The sequence below is a fragment of the Anomaloglossus baeobatrachus genome, chromosome 6, assembly GCF_048569485.1.
Source record: "Anomaloglossus baeobatrachus isolate aAnoBae1 chromosome 6, aAnoBae1.hap1, whole genome shotgun sequence".
Taxonomy (NCBI): domain Eukaryota; kingdom Metazoa; phylum Chordata; class Amphibia; order Anura; family Aromobatidae; genus Anomaloglossus; species Anomaloglossus baeobatrachus.
In genome coordinates this window covers 549169333-549186258 of record NC_134358.1, presented here as the reverse complement: position 1 = coordinate 549186258, position 16926 = coordinate 549169333, and the positions used below count along the sequence as shown (strand labels likewise).

General features: G+C 46.1%; 1 protein-coding gene across 1 annotated transcript in view; it reads left to right on the top strand.

Moving 5' to 3' along the window:
* The window catches only part of CALCR (calcitonin receptor), a 314575-nt gene extending 305365 nt beyond the window's left edge, over positions 1-9210 (top strand). Inside the window, exon 13 of the mRNA XM_075315660.1 lies at positions 7642-9210. Coding sequence (XP_075171775.1) covers positions 7642-7863 — 222 coding nt within the window. The 3' untranslated portion in view covers positions 7864-9210. The remainder of the gene's footprint in view (positions 1-7641) is intronic.
* The last annotated feature ends 7716 nt before the right edge of the window (positions 9211-16926 follow it).

Genomic DNA, 16926 nt, shown 5'->3' with positions numbered 1-16926 from the left:
AGGCGCTGAGGATGTCAGTGGAAGTGCTGCGGTCTGCATGGCTGGGGACAGGTGAGTGTATCTGTGAGTGAGTGAGTGTGTGTATGTGCATGTATGTATGTATGTGTGTGCACATGCAAAGTGCGGGAGGGGGCGGAGCCGAGCGGGGGGCGGGGCCAGACGCTGAGGATGTCAGTAGAAGTGCTGCGGTCTGCATGGCTGGGGACAGGTGAGTGTATGTGTGAGTGAGTGTGTGTATGTGCATGTATGTATGTATGTGCATGTATGTATGTATGTGTGTGCACATGCAAAGTGCGGGAGGGGGCGGAGCCGAGCGGGGGGCGGGGCCAGGCGCTGAGGATGTCAGTGGAAGTGCTGCGGTCTGCATGGCTGGGGACAGGTGAGTGTATCTGTGAGTGAGTGAGTGTGTGTATGTGCATGTATGTATGTATGTATGTGTGTGTGTGCACATGCAAAGTGCGGGAGGGGGCGGAGCCGAGCAGGGGGCGGGGCCAGGCGCTGAGGATGTCAGTGGAAGTGCTGCGGTCTGCATGGCTGGGGACAGGTGAGTGTATCTGTGAGTGAGTGAGTGTGTGTATGTGCATGTATGTATGTATGTGTGTGCACATGCAAAGTGCGGGAGGGGGCGGAGCCGAGCGGGGGGCGGGGCCAGACGCTGAGGATGTCAGTAGAAGTGCTGCGGTCTGCATGGCTGGGGACAGGTGAGTGTATGTGTGAGTGAGTGTGTGTATGTGCATGTATGTATGTATGTGCATGTATGTATGTATGTGCGTGCACATGCAAAGTGCGGGAGGGGGCGGAGCCGAGCAGGGGGCGGGGCCAGACGAGGGTGTCAGTGGCAGTGCTTGTCTGCATGGCTGGGGACAGGTGTGTGTGTGTGTGTGTGTGTGTGTGTGTGTACATACATGTGCGGAGTGCGGGAGGGGGCGGGGCCGAGCGGGGAAGTGTCGGCCTCCCTGCACACGTAACCAGCCTAAATATCGGGTAACAGCAAAGCACCCGATGTTTACCTTGGTTACCCGATATTTACCTTGGTTACGGGCCTACACCGCTTAGCGCTGGCTCCTTGCACCGTAACCAGGGTAAATATCGGGTAACCAACCAAAGCTGGTGACGTGTGCAGGGAGCCAAAGAGCATGCGCAGCGAAATCCGACGGATCTCGCTGCTCAAAAAACGTTACATGCTGCGTTCCTCCCGCCCGGCGGTCAGTCGTTCCACGACTGATCAGTCGGGCGGAGGGTGCAACGCAGCATCATCAGTCACAATCCGCTGCTCATACAAGTCTATGGGAGCAGCGGAATCCGCTAAACGGATTCCGCTGTTTACAAGAGCAGCGGATTGTGACTGATACATTTTAGCGGAAATGTGAACTTAGCCTTAGTAAGTCAGTAAAAAGTAGTTAGGAGGGTTCAAATCAAGAAATTGATAAGGGTGCCCATAATTTGCACCAGTCAAATTTTGTTTAAATGCAGATTGCACATTTTCTGTTAGTACAATAAACCTCATTCCAATCCAGAAATATTACTCAGTCCATCAGTTATTAGATATATGAAACTGAAATAGCAAAAACCCAAATTGTTATAAAGAAAAAAGGTTAACATTAATAGGGGTGCCCAAACTTTTTCATATGACTGTTCATAGTAGTGCTATAGTACACAAAAAAGTATTGCTATAGCACACATAAATGGTACTGCTATAGTACATATATATATATATATAGTACAACTATAGCACACATACACAAGTAGTACTGCTATAGTAAACATACACAAATAGTACTGCTATAGCACACATATAAATAGTACTGCTATAGCACACATATAAATAGTACTGCTATAGCACACCCATAACAAGTACTGTTATAGCACACACATAAATATTACAACTATAGCACACATACACAAATACTACTGCTATAACACACACATAAATAGTACTGCTATAGCACAGGCATACACACACACATAAATAGTAGTGCTATAGCACACACACATGGACATATTAGCCAGCACCAAACATTCGTGTAGTGTGCCAAGATGCTCTATTTTATTGTATCAAGCTCCTCTAATATTAAACCAATGAATGGCGCACCATGTAATCAGCAGTACAGACATGCTTGTTTACCACTTGTTACATATGTAGTACCGCTATAATGCACATATTCATAGTGCCAATCTACCACACAAATTATACCACATTTATAATATTTCCTTATAAAACATAAACATGAACATATACAAATTGCACACATATATACAAATGATGCAAGTACAGTGCCTACAAGTAGTATTCAGCCCCCTGCAGATTTAGCAGGTTTGATAAGATGCAGATAAGTTAGAGTCTGCAAACTTCAAACAAGAGCAGGATTTATTAACAGATGCATAAATCTTACAAACCAACAAGTTATGTTGCTCAGTTAAATTTTAATAAATTTTCAACATAAAAGTGTGGGTCAATTATTATTCAACCCCTAGGTTTAATATTTTGTGGAATAACCCTTGTTTGCAATTACAGCTAATAATCGTCTTTTATAAGACCTGATCAGGCCGGCACAGGTCTCTGGAGTTATCTTGGCCCACTCCTCCATGCAGATCTTCTCCAAGTTATCTAGGTTCTTTGGGTGTCTCATGTGGACTTTAATCTTGAGCTCCTTCCACAAGTTTTCAATTGGGTTAAGGTCAGGAGACTGACTAGGCCACTGCAACACCTTGATTTTTTCCCTCTTGAACCAGGCCTTGGTTTTCTTGGCTGTGTGCTTTGGGTCGTTGTCTTGGAAGATGAAATGACGACCCATCTTAAGATCCTTGATGGAGGAGCAGAGGTTCTTGGCCAAAATCTCCAGGTAGGCCGTGCTATCCATCTTCCCATGGATGCGGACCAGATGGCCAGGCCCCTTGGCTGAGAAACAGCCCCACAGCATGATGCTGCCACCACCATGCTTGACTGTAGGGATGGTATTCTTGTGGTCGTATGCAGTGCCATCCAGTCTCCAAACGTCACGTGTGTGGTTGGCACCAAAGATCTCGATCTTGGTCTCATCAGACCAGAGAACCTTGAACCAGTCTGTCTCAGAGTCCTCCAAGTGATCATGAGCAAACTGTAGACGAGCCTTGACATGACGCTTTGAAAGTAAAGGTACCTTACGGGCTCGTCTGGAACGGAGACCATTGCGGTGGAGTACGTTACTTATGGTATTGACTAAAAACAATGTCCCCACTGCCATGAGATCTTCCCGGAGTTCCTTCCTTGTTGTCCTTGGGTTAGCCTTGACTCTTCGGACAAGCCTGGCCTCGGCACGGGAGGAAACTTTCAAAGGCTGTCCAGGCCGTGGAAGGCTAACAGTAGTTCCATAAGCCTTCCACGTCCGGATGATGCTCCCAACAGTGGAGACAGGTAGGCCCAACTCCTTGGAAAGGGTTTTGTACCCCTTGCCAGCCTTGTGACCCTCCACGATCTTGTCTCTGATGTCCTTGGAATGCTCCTTTGTCTTTCCCATGTTGACCAAGTATGAATGCTGTTCACAAGTTTGGGGAGGGTCTTAATTAGTCAGAAAAGGCTGGAAAAAGAGATAATTAATCCAAACATGTGAAGCTCATTGTTCTTTGTGCCTGAAATACTTCTTAAGGGGAACCAAACAGAATTCTGGTGGTTTGAGGGGTTGAATAATAAATGACCCTCTGAATAAACTTTTCACAATTTAAAAATAAAAAAGAAATAACATTCTTTTTTGCTGCATTTCACACTTCCAGGCTGATCTACAGTCCAAATGTCACAATGCCAAGTTAATTCCGAATGTGTAAACCTGCTAAATCTGCAGGGGGTTGAATACTACTTGTAGGCACTGTATATACACACTATGTGTACACATACATAAGTGTCATATATTTGCTGATTAGCCTCTCCGGCCTGTTAGATTGCGGTCCTGAAGAATAAAGGGATTTCCTTTAGTTGCTGTAAGGATATTTCCATCTGATTCACGACTTCTCCCCTGCGGTCGCCTTCTTACTCCACTGTGAGCGCAGACACGGCTGTGAGAGCCCTGGACATAGCCAAGCTCCCTCATCATCAAGGAAGAAGAGCAAAGCTCCCAAAGTTTGAAGCTGACAGATTCTCTGAAATTAGGCAGAAAATGTGATTCCCAGTGAATGTATTTGGTGCATATGGAATGTGCATTATCTGTCCAGACTCCACATTATAAAACCAGCAGTATTGTCCCCCGGCCCCTCGCCTGTCCCACCGCGCAGCACCGCTCTCGTCGCCTCCTTCTGTCCATGTGATGTCTTCCCCCGGTTCCTTACATCTTCAGCACTGACCAGACTGTCATTTTGCTATCTCTTTTATAGTTGTAAATTAATGAAACTTTTTTTCTGTTTTTTTATGTTTTTCAGCATGAAAAATTATGAAACTTTGCAATTCACTTCAATAGGGGATTTGATTTTTTTCCTGTAAAATAAATGCATGTAAAAGTCTTCCGAATCCCAGTTTTCGCCATTCTATTTGCTGCATGTACTCATTTGGAGTACAGATGATGGCAGTGAAAGATTCATTACGTGTCTCCTTAATTTTGGGGATAATCTGATAAGCACAACACTCAGAGGAGGAGCAGGTGCACTGCTGACCCTTTCAATGTCATCCTCTGTACTCCAATTGAGTACATACCAATATCTATTGTCATGCCAGTGATGGTACAGAGCAGGGATTAGTGTGGACCTGTGCTGTACGTCAAGCTAGGGGTCCCTAAGCTATTAATGTCCCCAGGATTAACCCTAAAGGTAGAGATGCCTGGGTCCCATACCTTGCTATACTCCTAGACACAACCCATCTGTATGTACCCCCCTCCCAAGGGAGTGAAGGGGCTGGAGACCAAGTGGAACACACAGACAAAACAGGCAAGGAAACAAATGACTCCAAATATTCTCCAGTAGGGAACTTTGCTGCTGCAATAGGAACAAACACTTCAGCTATATAGATCGTCTCCAGTAGGGAGCTTTGGTGCTGCAATAGGAATGAACACTTCAGCTATACAGATCTTCTCCAATAGGGAGCTTTGCTGCTGCACAAGGAACGAACACTTCAGCTATATAGATCTTCTCTAGTAGGGAGCTTTGCTACTGCAATAGAAATTAACATTTCAGCTATACAGATCTTCTCCAATAGAGAGCTTTGCTGCTGCAATAGGAATAAGCACTTAGCTATAAAGCTCTTCTCTAGTAGGGAGCTTTGCTGCTGCAATAGGAACAAACACTTCAGCTATACAGATCTTCTCCAGTAGGGAGCTTTGCTACTGCAATAAAAGATGAACATTTCAGCTATACAGATCTTCTCTAGTAGGGAGCTTTGCTACTGCAATAGCAATGAACACTTCAGTTATATAGATCTTCTCTAGTAGGGAGCTTTGCTGCTGCAATAGGAACAAACACTTCAGCTATACAGATCTTCTCTAGTAGGGAGCTTTGCTGTTGTAATAGGAGCGAACACTTCAGCTATATAGCTCTTCTCCAGTAGGGAGCTTTGCTGCTGCAGTAGGAATGAGCACTTCAGCTATATAGTGACTCGCCCACCCCAGGGCTGTGGGACACCCGGTGCCGGGCCGGACTAGTCCGGTGGTAGTCAGTGGTGGCTGGGCCCGGCTCCGTGGCCCTGGTGGGTGTCAGTTGAATATGTGGCTTGCTTGTTAATGGTTGTGTTCGTGACGCCACCTGTGGTATGCGGCTAATAAGCCGCCGCTGCTGTGTGAGGCCACCGGGATGATGTGATGGCAGCAATGGTGGTACTGCTCCCCACAGGTGGAGCAATGCCCGGGGCACTGTTGGTGCTTGTAAATGTCTATGCAGATGAAATAACTGAGGCAACTTCAAAGGTGCAGTTCCAGTTCTTTACTCACAGTTCTTGTCAGGGTAGCAGGACCCTTGGACTGCTGGAACCTCTGTCAGGGACCTCCGCCTTCTGGGTGATTCAGAGCGTGAAATCCGGTACCCTTCTCTTTAGTGTCTCCTTCTCTGCTGTCTTCACTAGCCTTGCCCGAGTTTGGATGGCCCTGGCTTGGCCTCCACTACAGCCTCCAGGCTGGGGGGTCACCTGTCGGCTGATTACCCCTTTTCTGAAGGTCTGCTCTGGGTTCTGGCCCTGGGAGCTTACAACGTCCCTGGGCCTCGGTTTTTACTGTTTGGAGATTGTCTTTGAACTCCTCCAGTCTCTAGGGACCGTCCCCTGTCGCAGCTTAATCACTCCACCGATGTCAATGTGGACCAGGCCACCGCAGCCTGCAGCTACTCGTAGCGCCTCTGGGCCCTCGGCTTCGGTACCCAACAAGGACTGCTCGTGGTACCTACAGGACTACCCGCGGCCCTGCGACTCCTTCTGTTCCTACGTGGTGTCACCTGGACCTATGGGTCCCAGGGTCTTCACCAGGAAGCGTCTCTTTCAGTTCCTCTGCTCCTGTCTGACTTGGAGCTTTCTTTCTTTCTTTCCCTTCTCCTCCTTGCCTGCCTCCAGCAGGCCTCCTCCTCCCTCCTTTCTCTCGTTCTTCTCCTCCAACTACATGCTGCTCCTCTCACTCCCTGAGGTAAACTGAAACTAACTTGACCTTCCTTTCTCTATCTGCTCTCTGGTGGCTCCTCCCACCTCCCCAGTTGCTAAGCTACCACCCTATGGGAGCAGGGATGGGTCTTACAGCCCCTCTCAGTATGCACCATGGGAGGGTTGCCTGCCACTTTCCCTGGTCCTGTGTGTCCCTAGCAATGGGTGTAGTGTGGATTTACCAGGGGACCGGAGTTCACTCTCTTCTTCTCCCAGAATGGGGCATCACACCGCTGATGGGGTGCAATGACCTGTGGCGACGGAAGCCTCAGGGGCGCCACAATAGCTCTTCTCCAGTAGGGAGCTTTGCTGCTGCAGTAGGAATGAGCACTTCAGCTATATAGAGACAAACTCCTTCAACGTGGTCAGTATGGAGAATCTATATGCAGCATGGAGTTAAGCCAGGGGTGGGTAGATATAGCAGAAGAGAAAGATGATAACAAGCTGCAGCTAGAGGCTAAGTGAAATCTCAGCCAGCAGGGAAAGGGTCCTTAACCCCTTCAGCATAGAAGGGAAAGTACCTCAAAAAGATAACAGTCAAGTGAGCTCTACAGAAGACCTGCGATCAATTAAACGCTGAGACCTCCTGACCTCAGATGTAGCATCAGGACATGGCACACTCATGACATCTATGAAGCTGTAGGCAGCAAATAGACTGGAAAAATCCAGGCTTTGGAAGCCACTTCTATGCCTTTTCTTACAAGAATAAAGACAAATTCTATAACAAAGAGATTGTAATAGGTTTCCAACTTTCCACGCTGGACAAAATGATACAAAAAATACAAGTTTAGTTACTCTTTAAAATTCTAGCTGCTATGAGCCACCACTAGAGGGAGTATGGGAGTTTAATGTATACATGTTGAACTGCACTCCACGCCATCTAGTGGTGGCTTCAGATAAAATGTTATGGTTTTGCTCTCTGGTTACATGGGGAATCTAAAGCTTTACAAAAGAAAGCGAAATTTAAGGCCGATACAAAGATATATTGTGATGTGAATCAGTGCAAAATGTTCTACCTCATTAACTCTTAACACATGTCCTTCTTATTTATTGTATCCTAGGTACAAGGTGCACTAAAGAGACAATGGATGCAATACAAAACTCAGTGGGGTCAGAGAAGGAGAGAACATTGTTCGATGCGTTCTACTTCCTACACAGCCACATCCATAACTGAGGTCCCAATTTATCCATACCCCCATGAGTCCAATAGTGAACATTTAAATGGGAAGTATGGAGACGACTCGGAGATTACAGCACTCAACTCCGGGGATACGTACGCCTGATTCTCCACCACACATGGGAAGTTTTCAAAACATGAGCTGAAGTCCTCAATGGAAATAAAGCCTTCGACGGAAGAGTTGACAGGAAGACTCCTTGTAGGCAACGACCATATGAAGTGACCTCTGAAGCTCAACTGGTCCCAGACTTAAGCCCCGTTTAATGGGGACTGATGGAGGCGACCAGTTATTGTCTGATGTGCTTCTGCCAATTCAGGGAATGTGAAACTTGTATCACGTGGACAGATTCATATTGAGATATCGTTGAAGGGCAAAGTCTTCTGAAGCCAAATGGAAAAACCTTGAACATCTTTGTCCTTCTGATAAGATTTAATTATTTCATCATTGTATAAAATCGCAGATTTGGGCTTATCTATGACACACGTTTCATCAGTAGTAGGATTTTAGTCTACAACATAAAAATTAGATCTGCTCATTCAGTTCTGTCACAAGAGCACAATTTTGATGAACTTGACGTTGGTGCTAGGTGGCACTGGGTGACCATTAAGCTTTCAGATCTGGAAATGGTGGTGTGGCTTGACATCACTTCCTATAGTAGGATGAGTGTCGTAGGTTCCAATAACCTTCCATAAATAAGGTCTAATGTGGTCCAAGATATTCAAGACGAAGGAAGAATAGCCACTACCTTAATCATTCTAGCGCTTCATGTCCACCAACCTTGGTCATTCTAGAGCTTCATTTCCACCAATCTTGATCATTTTAGAGCTTCATGTCCACCAACATTGATCATTCTAGAGCTTCATTTCCACCAATCTTGATCATTTTAGAGCTTTATTTCCACCAATCTTGATCATTTTAAAGCTTCATTTCCACCAATCGTGATCATTCAGAGCTTCATTTCCACCAATCTTGATCATTTTAGAGCTTCATGTCCACCAACCTTGATCATTCTAGAGCTTCATTTCTACCAATCTTGATCATTTTAGAGCTTCATGTCCACCAACATTGATCATTCTAGAGCTTCATTTCCACCAATCTTGATCATTTTAGAGCTTTATTTCCACCAATCTTGATCATTTTAAAGCTTCATTTCCACCAATCGTGATCATTCAGAGCTTCATTTCCACCAATCTTGATCATTTTAGAGCTTCATGTCCACCAACCTTGATCATTCTAGAGCTTCATTTCCACCAATCGTGATCATTCAGAGCTTCATTTCCACCAATCTTGATCATTTTAGAGCTTCATGTCCACCAATCTTGATCATTCTAAAGCTTCATGTCCACCAATCTTAATAATTCTATAGCTTCATTTCCACCAATCTTGATCATTTTAAGGCCGCTTGACATACCGCGATATCGGTACCGATATCGCCAGCGTGCGTACCTGCCCCCATCGGTTGTGCGACACGGGCAAATCTCTGCCCGTGTCGCACAACATCGCCCGCATCCGTCACACTACTTACCTTACCTGCGAAGTCGCTGTTACCGGCGAACTGCCTCCTTTCTAAGGGGGCGGTTCGTTCAGCGTCACAGCGACGTCACAGCAGCGTCACTGAACCGCCGCCCAATAGAAGCGGAGGGGCGGAGATGAGCGGGACGTAACATCCCGCCCACCTACTTCCTTACGCATTGTGGCCGGGAGGCAGGTAAGGTGAGGTTCCTCGTTCCTGCGGTGTCACACGGAGCGATGTGTGCTGCCTCAGGAACGAGGAACAAATTCGTTACTGCTGCAGTAACGATATTTGAGAATGGACCCCCATGTCACCGATGAGCGATTTTGCACGTTTTTGCGACGATGCAAAATCGCTCATAGGGGTCACACGCAACGGCATCACTAAAGCGACCGGATGTGCGTCACCAATTCCGTGACCCCAACGAGATCACTTGAGTGATGTCGTAGCGTGTAAAGCCCGCTTTAGAGCTCCATTTTCACCAATCTTGATCATTCTACAGCTTCATTTCTTCTAATAATGACCTAGAAAACTGTGTTATTTGAGTAAAATGGGTATTAGCATTTTAGTATTGGTGGCATATTGGTAGGATATCCCATCACTTTTGACTTTTTGTGCCCCCTTTCCAATGCAATGCCTCCATCTGATCATTCGAAAGGCCCCTTAAACACCACCTCAAAGTGCACTGCTTTCTGGGAGGTTTTCTGCAGAAACGAGGAGTTATACCCCTACAACTGTTGGGCCAAACCATCTCATAAAATGGTTTTAAGTAAAAAAAAAAAAACCTAATGGCACTTCCTAACACGCAAGTGCGAACAGGTGCATACTGAACATGAGCTATATAAAGAGACAGTTGCACTCTGAAAAGATATGTTAACAATGAATATAGAAATATAAACATGCATTACTGCTAAGAGAAAACATAAAAATTAAGATACTTAGCCTATAAAAAAGGCCAGTTTTATGTGAACCCAACAGACAGCGTCAAGGCGTATCTCTTAATGTTGGGTCCCTATTTATTCTTTTTCCTTAGATCATGGGATCATGTCTTCTGATTGAGCACTCCTTCTCAACTGTCTTAGGATATTTTAATTCCAACGTCTTAATAAGATAAGGTAATTTTTGACTTCTAGGCTTAATTTTTTAATTAGTTTTAGTATATTGGTTCTTTGAAAGCCCCAACATCAAAATGAGAGACTAAAACCATGTTATATAAAGAGACAGTTGCACTCTGAAATGCTAAGATATGTTAACAATGAATATAGGAATATAAACATGCATTACTGCTAAGAAAAAAGCATAAAAATTGAGATACTTAACATATAAAAAAGGCCAGTTTTATGTGAGCCCAACAGCCAGCGCCAAGGCGTATCTCCTAATGTTAGATCCATATCTATTTTTTTCTTAGATCAGGGGGTCATGCCTTCTGATTGAGCACTCCTTCTCAACAGCCTTAGGTAATTTTAATTCTTTATTAGAAGGTTACTATCCGCCCATAAATTGGAGGGGGTTTTTTTTAACCCAGAGGCATTCGAGTTTGGACCAAACATTACGAGATATGCCTTGACGCTGACTGTTGGGCTCAAAGAAACCTGACCTTTTTTATATGCTAGGTATCTCAATTTTTATATGTATTTTCTTAGGAGTAATGTTTATACTCCTATATTCATTGTTAACATATCTTACCATTTCACAGTGCAACTATCCATTTATATAAAATTGTTTTAGCCTGCCATTATGCTGTTGGGGCTTTCAAAGAACCAATATACTAACGCTAGTTGAAAAACGAAGCCTAGAGGGCAAAAATTACCCTATCTTATTAAGACGTTGGAGTTAGACGTATTCAATAAAGTGAATTGTTGCTGCTCACACTTCACTATTAGGATTGGTGAGTTTCCAGAGATCGGACCTTCACAAATTATTAAGTAATGACATAAAGTTTTGTGCTGCCATTGTCCTCGGCAGTCTGAGCCTCGGCAGCAGCCAAACCAGGGCAGTCTTCATTTCTTCATTCTGGCTACCTAAGCGCCAAACCAGGACAGTCTTCATTTCTTCATTCTGGCATCCTAAGCGCCAAACCAGGGCAGTCTTCATTTCTTCATTCTGGCATCCTAAGCGCCAAACCAGGGCAGTCTTCATTTCTTCATTCTGGCATTCTAAGCGCCAAACCAGGGCAGTCTTCATTTCTTCATTCTGGTATTCTAAGCGCCAAACCAGGGCAGTCTTCATTTCTTCCTTCTGGCATTCTAAGTGCCAAACCAGGGCAGTCTTCATTTCTTCATTTCGGCTACCTAAGCTCCAAACCAGGGCAGTCTTCATTTCTTCATTCTGGTATTCTAAGCGCCAAACCAGGGCAGTCTTCATTTCTTCATTCTGGCATTCTAAGTGCCAAACCAGGGCAGTCTTCATTTCTTCATTCCGGCATCCTAAGCTCCAAACCAGGGCAATCTTAATTTCTTTAATCCAGAGCAGTCTTCATTTCTTCATTCCGGCATCCTAAGCTTCAAACCAGGGCAGTCTTCATTTCTTCATTCTGGCTACCTAAGCTTCAAACCAGGGCAGTCTTCATTTCTTCATTCCGGCATCCTAAGCGCCAAACCAGGGCAGTCTTCATTTCTTCATTTCGGCATCCTAAGCGCCAGACCAGGGCAGTCTTCATTTCTTCATTCTGGAATCCTAAGCGCCAAACCAGGGCAGTCTTCATTTCTTCATTCCGGCATCCTAAGCGCCAGACCAGGGTAGTCTTCATTTCTTCATTCCGGCATCCTAAGTGCCAAACCAAGGCAGTCTTCATTTCTTCATTCCGGCATCCTAAGTGCCAAACCAAGGCAGTCTTCATTCCGGCATCCTAAGCGCCAGACCAAGGCAGTCTTAATTTCTTCATTTCGGCATCCTAAGCGCCAGACCAGGGCAGTCTTCATTTCTTCATTCCGGCATCCTAAGCGCCAGACCAGGGCAGTCTTCATTTCTTCATTCCGGCATCCTAAGCCCCAGACCAGGGCAGTCTTCATTTCTTCTTCTGGCATCCTAAGCTCCAAACCAGGGCAGTCTTCATTTCTTCATCCCATTAACCTAAGCTCCAAACCTGGGCAGTCTTCATTTCTTCTTCCGGCATCCTAAGTGCCAAACCAGGGCAGTCTTCATTTCTTCTTCCGGCATCCTAAGTGCCAAACCAAGGCAGTCTTCATTTCTTCATTCTGGCTACCTAGGCTTCAAACCTGGGCAGTCTTCATTTCTTCTTCCGGCATCCTAAGCATCAAACCAGGGCAGTCTTCATTCTTTCATTCCGGCATCCTAAGCTTCAAACCAGGGCAGTCTTCATTTTTTTCGTTACGGCATCCTAAGCGCCAGACCAGGGCAGTCTTCATTTTTTTCGTTACGGCATCCTAAGCGCCTCTGGTGGTCACTGTGCCCCACAATATCCTCCTTTTAGAGAATTTTGTGTTACACATGTCAATTTTTTCCATATAACGTCTTTTATTCCTACAGGCAGACCCCAACTGCTTTTTTTCAGCAATCCGCTCTGTAGGCTGCTGACCGGGTCTTGTCATCCCACTATTTCCAGATTCTTGAGCTTTTTGGGAACACTGGATGTCACTGAAAACATTTTATTTTAATCTTTTTATGATTTATCTCTATTTTTCTTTCTCTAAAGTTAATTGACATTTTCCAAAGATAATTTAGCTTTGACTCAAAGGACCCCTGACGTGCCATAAATATGTATTTTTCACTTGGTGTTCTCCTGAATGAGAGGTTGTTTTTCTTTTGCTTTTACTCCTCTCCTGAGATATGGCTCTCTGTTCCCTCTTTGTAAACTTTTTAACCAAGTGGGCAGGGTCCTCTACTTTTCTCTGATGACCATGCCCACTTGAAGAAAAAAAAAGACTAGATTTATATAGTGTGAACAGGGGGTTATATCTGAGGGTACATGCTGGACTCCGGAGAACACTGGCTAGCAGAAGAAATTACTGTATTTTCTGGATTAAAATACGCACTTTTTTTCCCCCAAAACTGGAGGTAAAATGGGGGTGCGTCTTATAATCCGGATATGGTGGGATCACAGGAGGCAGGGTCAACAATACTGGTGGCTCGGAGGAGGGGGTGGCACTGCAGTGGAGAGGCTCAGGAGGGTTGTGGCAGCGAGCTCGGGGGTGTCACCTCGGCGGGCACTATTGATCTGCTGGTGGGCTCTGGGCTCCATTGAATTGCTGACGGTTGACATGATGGACATTAAGAAATTAACTGCGGATGCGGGTCCTGCGCAGATTGGCCTACGCGGCCATTTTCTTGAAGTCATTGCATCAATCTGAGCATGCGCCATCTTTATGGCCATTTTCTTGAACTCCATCGTATCAACCGCCGGCAATTCAATGGAACCCACTGGCAGATCAATGGCGCCTTCCGAGGTGACACCTCCAAGCCTGCAGTATCGTCGATCCTCCATCCATTGATCCTCCTGGGCCACAACACCCCCTCCTCTGAGTCTGCAGTATCGCTGACACTCCATCCACTGACCCTCCTGAGCCACGACACCCCCTCCTCCGAGCCCGCAGTATCACCTACCCTCCGTCCACTGACCTTCCTGAGCTGTGACACCCCCTCATCCGAGCCCGCAGTATCACCTACCCTCTGTCCACTGACCCTCCTGAACTGTGACACCCCCTCCTCCGAGCCCGCAGTATCACCTACCCTCCGTCCACTGACCCTCCTGAGCTGTGACACCCTCTCCTCCGAGCCCGCAGTATCACCTACCCTCCGTCCACTGACCCTCCTGAGCTGTGACACCCCCTCCTCCGAGCCCGCAGTATCACCTCCCCTCCGTCCACTCACCCTCCTGAGCTGTGACACCCTCTCCTTCGAGCCCGCAGTATCACCTACCCTCCGTCCACTGACCCTCCTGAGCTGTGACACCCCCTCCTCCGAGCCCGCAGTATCGCCTACCCTCAGTCCACTGACCCTCCTGAGCTGTGACACCCCCTCCTCCGAGCCTGCAGTATCACCTACCCTCAGTCCACTGACCCTCCTGAGCTGTGACACCCCCTCCTCCGAGCCCGCAGTATCACCTACCCTCCGTCCACTCACCCTCCTGAGCTGTGTCACCCCCTCCTCCGAGCCCGCAGTATCACCTACCCTCCTTCCACTGACCCTCCTGAGCTGTGACACCCCCTCCTCCGAGCCTGCAGTATCACCTACCCTCAGTCCACTGACCCTCCTGAGCTATGACACCCCCTCCTCCGAGCCCGCAGTATCGCCTACCCTCCGTTCACTCACCCTCCTGAGCTGCGACACCCCCTCCTCGAAGCCACAGTATCGCCACCCTCCGTCCACTCACTCTCCTAAGCTGTGACACCCACTCCTCCGAGTATCGCTGACCCTGCGCCCTGAACTGTTCCACCACCGCTGCTCACCCAGGTGAGATATTATAAGACACACTAGGCTTATAAGATGAACCCCCACTTTAGCATTAAAAAATGCTTCCCTCCTCTAAATTTGGGGTGCGTCTTATAATCCAGTGCGTCTTATAAAACAAACAATACGGTACATTTTTATGGCAAGTGACAAGAGCTCTGTAAAAGACAGACATGACCTCCATGGGGCTAATGCATCGCATTACACAGTTATACCTGCAGCCACCACTAGATGGAGCCCACAGCTGTATAAATCTATAGCGTGAGCTCCCTCTAGTGGTGACTGATTGCAGCCATAATTTTATCATGCAATTTTTACACTATGTGAATGGAAGAAAGGAAGTGAAGATCAAGATATATTAAAGGGAACCTGTCATCAGAAATTTCGCCCAAAAGCTAAAAGATTCCCCCTCTGCAGCTCCTGGGCTGCATTCTAGGAAGATCCCTGTTATTATTGTGCCCCATGTGAGACCAAAATAAAGCCTTTATAAAGTTCTACCTTTTTGTATGCAGCTTCTGTAAATGTGTCACGGGGGCGGGCTCTCTGCCGTCCGTTATTCTGCCTCCTGGTCCTGTATGCCGCCCCCATCGCTCCTTTCCATATCTGATGCACCGCCCACTGCTCCAGCCATCCCCGCGCATGCCCAGTGCCAGTCTCACAGGACTGAGCAGTGTGACCGCTGGTGACGTGTGCGCAGGCAAGTGATTATGGACGGGACTGTGACTGTTATCAGCAAGTACCCGCCCATAATCTCGTGAGCGCGCAAACCTCTCCAGCATTCACACTGAGCTCAGTGTAGATGCTAGACTGTATGGGCTGCTTTCAGGGATGACGTCCCTTTGTCATGTGATAGTATTTTGAACACGCCCCTATCACATGACAAAGGGACGTCATCCCTGGAAGCAGCCCATACAGTCTAGCATCTACACTGAGCTCAGTGTGAATGCTGGTGAGGTTTGCGCGCTCACGAGATTATGGGCGGGTACTTGCTGATAACAGTCACAGCCCCGCCCATCATCACTTGCCTGCGCACACGTCACCAGCGGTCACACTGCTCAGTCCTGTGAGACTGGCACTGGGCATGCGCGGGGATGGCTGGAGCAGTGGGCGGTGCATCAGATATGGAAAGGAGCGATGGGGGCGGCATACAGGACCAGGGGGCAGAATAACGGACGCCAGAGAGCCCGCCCCCGTGACACATTTACAGAAGCTGCATACAAAAAGGTAGAACTTTATAAAGGCTTTATTTTGGTCTCACATGGGGCACAATAATAACAGGGACCTTCCTAGAATGCAGCCCAGGAGCTGCAGAGGGGGAATCTTTTAGCTTTTGGGCGAAATTTCTGCTGACAGGTTCCCTTTAAATGTGGGATATAGTAATTATTTCCTATAAATTAATTTCTGTATTTTAGCCTTAATTTTCTTATCTTTATGTCTGAAGCAGTCTTGGCTCTTGTCCACGATGAAAACCAAAATGATCAGATGCTATTTCTCGAGAAAATGTGTGAGGTACAGGGAGACGACGAGTGTTTTATACAGTAATAACGCTATTGAGTGGGTGAGGGCATGGAGACATGAGTGACAACTCCTTTGCGGGCTATAACAGAGTCAAAGGAGGAGATATTTTCAAGATTAAGTCTATTTCTAGAAGTTTTCTATCAGTCTAAGTGATACACGGCAGCTTTACAAAGAGAATTAAGTTATTTTGTAGCGACGACGATGATACGGAAGGGAGAATTATTTTTATGAAGTCTATAAATGTTGTTATAAAGAGGAAAGGATCCCTCATAATGTGCTCTGCAGATAATAATATATACAGATTATATATATATCTATATAATATACAAGCTATTTGTAGATTCCATAATATTAAATTGAACGTTTGATTCGCACCTATTTTTCTAACATATTATGGTTTAATTTATATCCTATAAATCCATCATTTGTGTTCTCGCTAAATGTTGACTGTTTAAGGGCTACGATATTATTAAGGATTTATTAATTAGATTGCAATATCAAAATAACTTGGTCAGCAAAAATCGCCATTTACCGTTTATATAAAGTTGAGACACTTTATACAGACATTACTTGTACTGACCCTCAGTAAATTCACTGTGTCCTTGATATTAATTATTCTGTGTTCATCCGGATTTACATCCAGAGCTGCACTCACTATTCTGCTGGTGCAGTCACTGTGTACATTCATTACATTACTGATCCTGAGTTACCTCCTGTATTATACTCCA